This window comes from Electrophorus electricus, chromosome 2 (assembly GCF_013358815.1).
Source record: "Electrophorus electricus isolate fEleEle1 chromosome 2, fEleEle1.pri, whole genome shotgun sequence".
Classification (NCBI taxonomy): Eukaryota; Metazoa; Chordata; class Actinopteri; order Gymnotiformes; family Gymnotidae; genus Electrophorus; species Electrophorus electricus.
This window is the reverse complement of record NC_049536.1, coordinates 6,843,009-6,852,706: the sequence shown is the minus strand read 5'-3', so window position 1 is coordinate 6,852,706 and position 9,698 is coordinate 6,843,009. Positions and strand designations below refer to the sequence as shown.

The following is a 9,698-nucleotide window of genomic DNA, read 5'->3' as shown; positions in this document are numbered from 1 at the left end:
AGATATACAATTATGTCTGAAAGGATATTCACTGAAAGAGAAAAAGGCTCTTCCTCTTTTAACACTTCTGTGTAGTCCAAAAACATTTATTTGGCAGTATTTTAGGCTCATGTATAAGTATCCATGAAAGTACTGCATACTCCTGGCACAGCAAAATCTACTTGTTTACACTGTATGTTGTTTGCAGGGAGCTGGGGATGACTGCAGCAAATCCATATTTGGAGCACAGTACACCTGCTTTGATGCAGCTCATAAATATCATCTTGCCAGCTTTGCTTTTGTGTGTGTCTCCATGCTCACCTGCTGAAAAGGTAATTCATGTTATATTTCATATTATTACTGGCTTTGCTTAAACTACGTTTTTGGTCCTGAGCATTATCAGACCATTAATGGGCCTATATAAAGCACATGATCATTGTAGGAATATTTCTTCATTGTTTATATAATGCTTAGTGTGACTGAATAACACAATGCTTGACTGCTCACTCAAGATAGCTACACATTTCAAAAACATTCCTTTATTATAAATAAATCATTTGTATAAAAATTGGCATGCTTCAACCATGGCAAATACACATTTACACCCCATGGCTAATTGACCAGAGTAGCCAATACAAGAGACAAATGCATTTTTCAATGCAGATCTGACAATGTGGAATAAGAATTCAAAATCTGCACAACCACAAAATACAATTAGAATAACGACTAACATGGTTGACTCCATTATTTCTGTTGTTTTCTTTGCATTTTTCTATGTATGTATATATATATATCTTTATATCTATAAATATTTCTCTTTCACTGGCAGACCATTTGTGTTTGTTTCTATGCCAGAAGCAACTGCTGTCCCATTACTCTGACCACTAGTGTAAATGTTAGAAAAACACACAATCTTGTCTCAGTCCAGCCAGCCTCTCTCTTTACAACAAACATCAAAGACACATGCTATAGTTCCAGTCTGTGGCAGTCCATGCCTCATTGTAAACAATCGCAAATTCTTCTAATCAAGATGCATCTTCATATGGCATGATTGGTATAGCTGACGTAGGTTGTTTTTGTAGGTGGTGCTGCAAAAGAGAAGAGAGTGCATGAAGGGAACCTTTGTCTTAGCATGATGAGGAGACCTTGTAAGGGGTGAGGGAACCATGGCTTATATTCAGCTGGAAAGAGCTGCTTTTAACACCTTATAAAATCATGGTGTTATTTTCCCAAAGTGTGATTTTGTCCTGTGGAGTGGTATCACACTTCATGTTAACAAATAAGATGATTCAAAGATCTAGTATGCTACTTAACAATCTGTACTAGGTCAAAGGGACACACAGAAATTCCCAATGAAAACTTGTCTTTGGAACAAATATGTTTGCTTAGATTTAGAAATACTAAATAATACTTTATCACTCATTTTTGTGCATGGGATTCAGTGAACTAAAATCAATTAAGAAGACTTAGGTCTACAGCAATTTTTGAAGGTTGCGGGTATCAAAATATGATATATTTAGGTAAGATGATATATGATTCACAGGCTATTGTGTGGGTAATTATGCCTGTTAAATAATTATATTGAACACTTTCAGTGCTGAGTATTAATACTCAGAAAAGAGCTTGGCATTGCATATCATATGCTAGTGTCAGTGGATCTGTGCTGATGTTGGGCACTTAGTGTAAGATGATGGATAAAATCCAGCTAAAGATTTTCTTCCATATGCTGTTGCCTTCCAAGTGCCTTGCTCCACAGGCATTTACATGTTATTTTTGACACCAGTTATGATTTGGCTGACCATCAGAGCCTGCCAGACAGGCCCTGGTACAGAGGGAGAGCCTTAACATTTGCATCAACTCTAAAATGTGATGAAGGTCTGAGAGAATTCTGCATTTAACGATGACAATCTTCAACATAAATGAACAGAGGTCTTACTGATTTCTGATACTTCTCAGATATAATAGTGAAAGAAAATCACCTTTGCAGTCTTAATAAAAAGAAAATAAATTACCATTAAATCCTTTTTCAGCTTGAGATGTCTGAAATGATCCAGTGTCAACACAATGCATTTCAACTGAATGTCATTTTATCAGCTTAATTTCCACTGTTATCATACTGTAAATATGTGAAATGCTGACTGAGCAAGGCCAAGGTTCTGAATACTGAAAGTATACTGAAAGTATACTGAAAGCAATACTGAAAGTATTCAGAAAAAAAAAGGATGAAAGAAAACTTGAATTATTAATGTATGACTAAACTACACTGTATAGCTGTAAATGAGTCTTATAGTATAGACTATGATAGCCTGATAAAATAATTATGCATTTAAAACACTAGAACATGTGTTTCAAGTTTACAACAAAGACAAAAGGTTGACTGTACTCACTGTTGTTGTCCATACTCTCACAGAGCTCAGTTTTCACCTCTCCATTTGGTCTTTCGCTAGCCAGCTGGCTAAGTTTGCTGGACATGGTGGCGGCTGTGACAATGGCCTTGAAACTACGCTTGCGTTTCGGCACATTCTGCTCTGGGTGGAAGATGATTATGTAGACTTTGGGCATGTAGAGCATCCCCAATGACACAGATGCACTCAGGCTCAGAGACATTGTCAGAGTAGTCGTCTGGATGTACATCTAGGACAGAGAATAAGAAAAATCAGCATATCTGTGGCAGGGAAAAAGGGTCTGCTTGCTCTGAGGTCTATGGTGCTACTCACAAGAGCGTTTCTCCCCAGAGCAACAGACCTTTTAGTAATAGGGTTATTTATGATGGTGCCAGATACATATTAGCCTCTTATAAATATACATCAAATTACTGTGCAGCCTTATGTTTTCCTGGGATGCAATTTATCTATCTGTAATCTTATGAGCAGCAATGATTTTACCTGAATGCTGAAGATGAACCCAGATTAATAGATCATCACATCTACATAAAAAAATTATAGGGGCAATATTATGAGCTGAGGAATGTGCCTTGGCTTTTAGGTAACTTAAGAGAATCTATGAAGGATTGGACCAGAGAATAAAAAACTACCCATCATTGATAATATGGAAATAACGGCAGTTATGAAGACATAGCCATAATAATCCCTGCATATGCTTAGGATAATAAATGTAGAAAACTGTGCTATATTTCTCAAAGAAAGAGCTCATTTTAGAACCATTTTGTGATTCCTCAGCTTGTCACTGCAGGGGGACCCATTTTGGTGTTACTGTAGGAGTACGTCTACCTCGTCCTCTGGCCCTAAAGCAGCTCCACACACTCATTACAGCTTTGGCAACAATCCTTACTCATGGGGGTAGTGAGATAGTACAGTAGATATTAAATCCCACAGGTCTACAACATTTCTTATTTTATTGTTGGGTCATGAAAGGATTACAAACTAAGATCTTATGGTTTTTGATATTAGACTTATTATGCATTACAATCACTAGCGTCACTGAAAAATAAACTGCCTAGACGATATGGAAGTTGTTCATGTTTATATTTTTCCATGGTTGCATCCAGACCCCCTTTCAAGAATTCTTTAGTAGATTGCTTTAAAGACTGTAATTTTTTTGTCTTATGATTACTCATTTTCAAAAAATAAATTAATATTTTGGAATACTAAAGAGTCTATTCCAGAGTCTGATTTTGGGCAGCAAAGCAAATGATCTAATACATTATGGCCTTTATCAGTGCTATCATAGTACAAACGTAAAAAAATAAAAAATAAAAAATCTAATTCAAGACAGTTCATTTATCTTACTTTTAAAGCATTATAAGCCATTTGATGTTAGAGTGTATTTTTCAGTAAAACAAAGCAATACTTTGAAATTAGAATATTGCATTGTTGTAAAGACCAGATCTTAAGGGAACTAACACTGTTATTAAATCAAAAATGCAGTGCAGAATGAAAACACAAATACAGTACATTAGTACAATGAGTGTATTATAATCTTAATATATTATAATATTTTAAGATTATTATCTTAAAATATATCTCTGCTGTAGGGTTAAAAAAAATCATAGATAAACTATCAAATATGAATACAGTTTTTAACTAGCTACAGGCACTCTTTACAATGTTCATCAATCTGGATGACTCCCACTTGAACTGAACAGAGTAATTTCCTCTTTCTACTCATCTATAATGAACACAGTAGATTCAAACATTATTACTGCATAATATATCATATACACCCTACTGAGGATGTTGTGATAGTGAGACAATGAATATTTTTTCAGTTTTTTTTTTTTTGCTGGTTAGGCAAATAATGAGACATCAGAAACAGAATTTTATTTTCCAGGTATGTTACACACATGAGGAATTTGTGTGAGTGCACATGTAGCTACCATACCAAGCAGTCTGGCACAATGGTTTATGTACATGTCATAGAATGCTCCCTTTCCCACTGTTCACGTGGTACAGCCCACCGTGTGCTGTGGGACTTCATTGTCTTGTTTGAAACCACACCCACGTAGTCACACACACTGGGTTATTCTCGTAATGTCTCTGTGTATTTAAACCCAGGTTGGTGTGTGCATCACGGTCTGTCTTTGTTCTCGCTAATGTTCACATACTTGTTGCACTTTATGTTTGTAAGCTGTGTTCAGCGTTGCATGTGTTCACCTTGCCTATTTCATGTGAGTGCCACTGTGTTCGTTATTCGGTTCCATCTAATAAATGTCTTTCTGTGTCGAGGGAGTTTGTGTGTCCTGCTTGTCACCCTGTGGCACTCGGGCCGTTACAGAAAGACAGACCACCACAGGACGCCTACTCTCTCAGTGGTAAGTGGACTTCCTACAGGGATGAGCTTAGGGACATCCCTAGTTGCAGTCTGGAACCCTGGATGTTGGGGAGAAGACCTCGACTGGTGTTTGCGGCCACACCGGAGGAGGAGGGGAATGCCCCCTGGAATTTCTTTGGGGGGGGCTAGGGTTACTGAGCCAGGACCACAGAGAGCCGAGGGGCTCCATGGGGACTGCAATGTAGGTGGTTTGGTGGAGCTGGCTAGGTCCCTGGCTAGCGAGGTAGTAGCCTGTGTTCTCTCACTCCAAAGCCCTGGAGGGGGACTGCCTCAGGGGCGCTCCTTGGGTGCCTAGCAACAGGAGGAATGTAGTCTGGAGCAGCACATTCAGGTCCAGGGTGGACATACCCCTCTGCATGTCTTGTATGGCCAAGGACACGTCTCCAGTGCTTGTGTTTCCAGCAGGTGCTGCGTCAATGCGCCTTTTGTGTATGTCTACAGGCGCATCTCTTTGTTGTGTGTACCCAAGCCTCCTGTGTGAGTCTACAGGTGCATCTACACATTATTGTGAAGTTGTCACTGCTCAGTGACATAGCCACGCCTCTGGACCCGCCACTGAATGACGTAGCTGCACCTCTGGAGAGGCATGGACTTTGCCTTTCCTCCTCATTTACTGAGGCCTCCCTTGTTGGTGGCCCCTTAGGCGGGCGTTCTGTCATGGAATGCCCCCCTCCCCACTAGTCATGTGGTATGGCCCGCTGCGTGCAGTGGGAGTTCATCGTCTTGCTTGTAATTACGCCTTTGTAATTTGCACATACCTGCACATAGTTTAGTCTTGTAATGTCTGCGTGTATTTACTACTGCTGTGGGAATGTGCATCTTTGTCGTTCATTGTTCATGTTCATGCCCATGTTTGTACCCATGTTTACGTTATCGATATTTGTGTTAAGTGTTAATGTTGCATATGAGTGCCGATTGTCTTTACTGCTTGTTTAATAAACATCTGTCACCATTGAGGGAGTCTGTACGTCCTGCTCCTTGCCCTGTGGCACTCGGGCCGTTACAGTACAAATATACAGAAAATACACAGAAAAGAGAAAAAACTAAACTTAAATACAATAATAATACAGATGATACATTTCAGTAGTGCAAAGTAATGTGCTCCAATACAAGGGGTGCTAAGTTATAGACTAGAGTATCCTAGATATAGAGTGTCGTTAATAAGGTACACAGCTGTACAGTCATGGGGACAACCCTGTTTTTGCATTTGGTTCTGCTGGCTTTGATGGTCTTGAGTCTTCAGCCTAATGCGAGGGCATTGAAGAAGTGGTGTCCAGGGTAAGAGGGATTGGCTATGATTTTGCTTGCATGCTTCATGATTCTTCTGTTGCATATATCCTTAAGTGTTGACAGATTACATCCAGTAATCCTTTATGCAGCCCTGATTATGCACTGGAGTTTGGCTCACTTCTGTAAGATGGAGGAACCGGAACAAGTGGTTATGGAGGAGGTGAGGACTGAACTGTAAAACTGGATCATCACAGGATGTGACAAGTTGAATTTCTTCAGCTGCCTTAAAAAGAACATACTCTGCTGTGCTCTCTTGGTGATGATGATTATGTTCCTCTCAACCCTTAGGTGCCTGAATATAGTGGTGCCCAGCAACTTAAGTGACTCCACAGAGCCACTGATGTTGAAAGGTAGTGGAGGTGGGGAGCTGAATTTAAATATTGCATGTATCTATATAGTCTTTAAGAGGTTTGAGCACCAGGTAGTAAGAACTGCACCAGGACATCAGCTGTTTGCCTTCCAGCCTGGAGTCCAATTCTTACCACTGTTGCCAATTCTTGCCAGAGTGGTCTGCAAATGTAAGGATCTTCACTGATGGTGCTTTGAGATGTGGTCATAGATTTAAATACTAAAGTGAAGGAGTGATAGCACACAGCCTTGTGGAGCACCAGCGCTGAGTTTGAGCTGCATGAGTTTGAGCTACAGAATTTTTACGACAATGGTGTGAAAAGACAAATTAGAGTATAAGAAAAGAACTTTTGCATGGGTACCTGAACTTCAGGGCCAGGCTGACTGCCAGGCTTCAGGGCCTTGCTAAAAATAGTTTGCATAAAGGGTCAACATGGGTTGTTGACCCTTATGCAAACTATTTTTAGCAAGAGCTGTGCGATAGCATTCAGGTAGGCTAGTACGAAGCATTTAAAGACCTTTAGAACTACATAGGTCAGGGCAACTGCACTGCAATTATAGGCTTGGAGTCCTCATCTTATTAGGAACTGGAACAATAATAAGGGGTTTGATGAATGTGAAGAGAGCAGAGATCCAACCTCCTGTTCATAACGTCCATGAATACTAGTGCCAGCTGATCACAGCAGTGCTTTAGGGTGGATGGTGAGACTAGGTTGGGCCCTGTAGCCTCCCTCAGCTTCTGTCCTCTGAAGAGCTTGCTGACATCATTCTCACTGATGGTGAGATGTGGGCGTGACAAAGGTGAGGGAAAGAAAGGCAAGTGGAGGAAAGTGGCCCCCAGTGTTATATTTTCTGCAAGGAAGACAGATGGTAGATCCCAATAATCCCTAAGCAAAGACATCTCTAAACACTTGGAAGACCAAGTGAAACCTCACGGTGATTTAATTGCCCCTTTATCATAAGTAACAGATATAAGTGAGAAAAAAATTATAATCAAAGATAAAGAAATATCCTTTGCAGATTTCAGTCTGTTTCAGGTCAGTGTATTGGCACTTTGGAGAAAAGAACAAAAGGAGCTACAAATTTTAAGAAAATTCTTGCATCTTCACAACTCGATTTAATACAACCTGCAGTGACTATGTTACTGGTTGTGTTATTTTTTTTGGGGCCGTCTGAGGGGAATGTTTCAGAAATTGGGATGTTATCTCATATTGATTCTTAACAACATATTGCAACCCTATACAATAAATTCCCCACTCTTTAATTAACTCTTGTAGTGTTCATTTCTGTTAAGATGAATGTGAATGAACTCTGCAGGTGTTATTTCAACAGTGTAGAAATTAAAAAAACACTAGGGATGTTAATGTGTACTAATACCTTTTCTGAAATGAATGTTAACAGCTTTCACAATGGAATCTTGTAATTTTTGCAGTAACCAATCTGTTCAAATACCAAAATATAAAATGACTAAAAGAGTCACTTTTAATGGTGTTTGAACAAAGTATTCACACAAACACCAAGATCCAGTTTGGTCAAGAATTTAAAGGTACCCTAATTATTAAATAAATAATTCCATTTTATAATATTAATTAACGTTATTAAATATATTGCAATATTAAATATTACAGTATTTGTGCTTGATATTTACTGTAGAAACTGGCAGAAAACAGTACAGATTTTATATGCACATGCGATCCAAGAATAGGCCTTGAACAGTTTAATGTATATGAATGAGATTTTTAAAGGTAGAAGGTAAAAACATCCTGTGTGTGAAGCATGCTTTTCCAGGGCCAGTGACCTGTCACCTTCAGGTAAGCATTTGTAAACCCCCGCAAAGAAATGAAAAATAAGGTGAATCTAAAGGTGAAATCGTTTCAGTAGATTAGTGTAATATATTAAGGTTTTTCATATGAATGGTCTGTTTTTCTGCTGGGGGAATTATAATTCAGTTACCCTAATGCAGCATTCTGTGTGCTTTTTTGTCAAGCCTTATTCTGATGATGTATTTCTGTGAACAGCAAACATAGCATATGGTTTTGGTTTTTTTTTGACAATAATAAAGAAGTATGTACAACTGTATGCCTTGCACGTATAAGCTCACAAAAAAGAATGCAATGAAAAGGTCTTTCCATCTCAAACAGCTTCAGGAAATACAGGGAGGAAAGATGTGTTTTGAAGAGGAGAGCCAGAGAACTAGGGGATAATTATATGTACCTATCACAGAGAGAGAAATTAGAAATGAGAATTATTAAAGTCTTAACCAGTCGCCACTAAGAAGTCTACTATAATTAACTGCAAACTGTATTAAATCTTAACTCAGATCACAAACTGAATAACCAAACAGTGTTAGAAGTGTGCAGAAGAGCATAAGGACATTTAATCTCTTTTCCCTCGTCAGCTAGATCTGAAACAGCTAAAGTAACAGTATGCAAGATGAGAAAACAACTGTAGATTATACAAGTGTAAGCAGTGCTCGGATGAACAGTAAACACAGCAAGACCCAGACCAACATCACAATGGCTCCAAGGGTACAATAACCTGTTCACACATTAATATCTGTTTGGGCCTATGGTGTAATGTCATCCAATGTTCTTTTTATCACATATCACTGCAAGGTCCCAGTCGATTCTTGCTACCAGCAAAACGATACTGTCCTCCAGCATCACATGCCATGTGCATCAAACAGCTGGAATTGTATAAAGGAGAAAATGAACAGCTGACATAGATATCACTCAAGCAGCGAGTGTGTAATGATGTTATTGGGTTATTCACGTGCGCAAAACAACTGCGCTAATGAGTAGCGGCTGAAATATTGCACAAGAGAGAACGAAGCTTTTCACTCATTAGTCCTAAAGGCCTAAAATGAGTAGCGAGGAAGGAAAAAACTGTAATCCAGCCCAGACAGGAGAGTTTATTATGACCTTACAGTGACTTCATATGGCTTCCCTGTTCATCTTTACAGTGTGGAATGCTCATACTATATGCATAGAATAAACCCGTTTAATGGACAGTTTCATTTTCCCTTGCCTAGCTATGCATTTTTTGAAGACGTTTCAATCCACAGAAATGAAAATTTCCACTGGGGTTCTATTTTAATTAGGCATATTTTGACTGGTCAAGAAAACCATGCAGACAAGTCTACATACTGCTGATTTAGTAGACTATATACTGCTGGTGTCGACTAAGAGTACACCAACAGTACTAAGCAAAGCAAGTGCAGACACAAATAACAAATGCATAGCCCAGTTGGATTTTGAAAAAAAACAACACCCCTTTCAGTGTCTAGATTG

General features: G+C 38.9%; 1 protein-coding gene across 2 annotated transcripts in view; it reads right to left on the bottom strand.

The window, feature by feature from the left end:
* Positions 1-595: 595 nt before the first annotated feature.
* The window catches only part of grm8b (glutamate receptor, metabotropic 8b), an 83,121-nt gene continuing 74,018 nt past the window's right edge, over positions 596-9,698 (bottom strand). For both annotated transcript variants that reach the window (XM_027020741.2, XM_035523807.1), the window contains 2 exons: positions 2,367-2,613; positions 596-1,067 (listed from right to left, as the gene is read on the bottom strand). In XM_027020741.2, the coding sequence (XP_026876542.2) occupies positions 1,018-1,067; positions 2,367-2,613 (297 nt within the window). In that variant the 3' untranslated portion in view covers positions 596-1,017. The remainder of the gene's footprint in view (positions 1,068-2,366; positions 2,614-9,698) is intronic.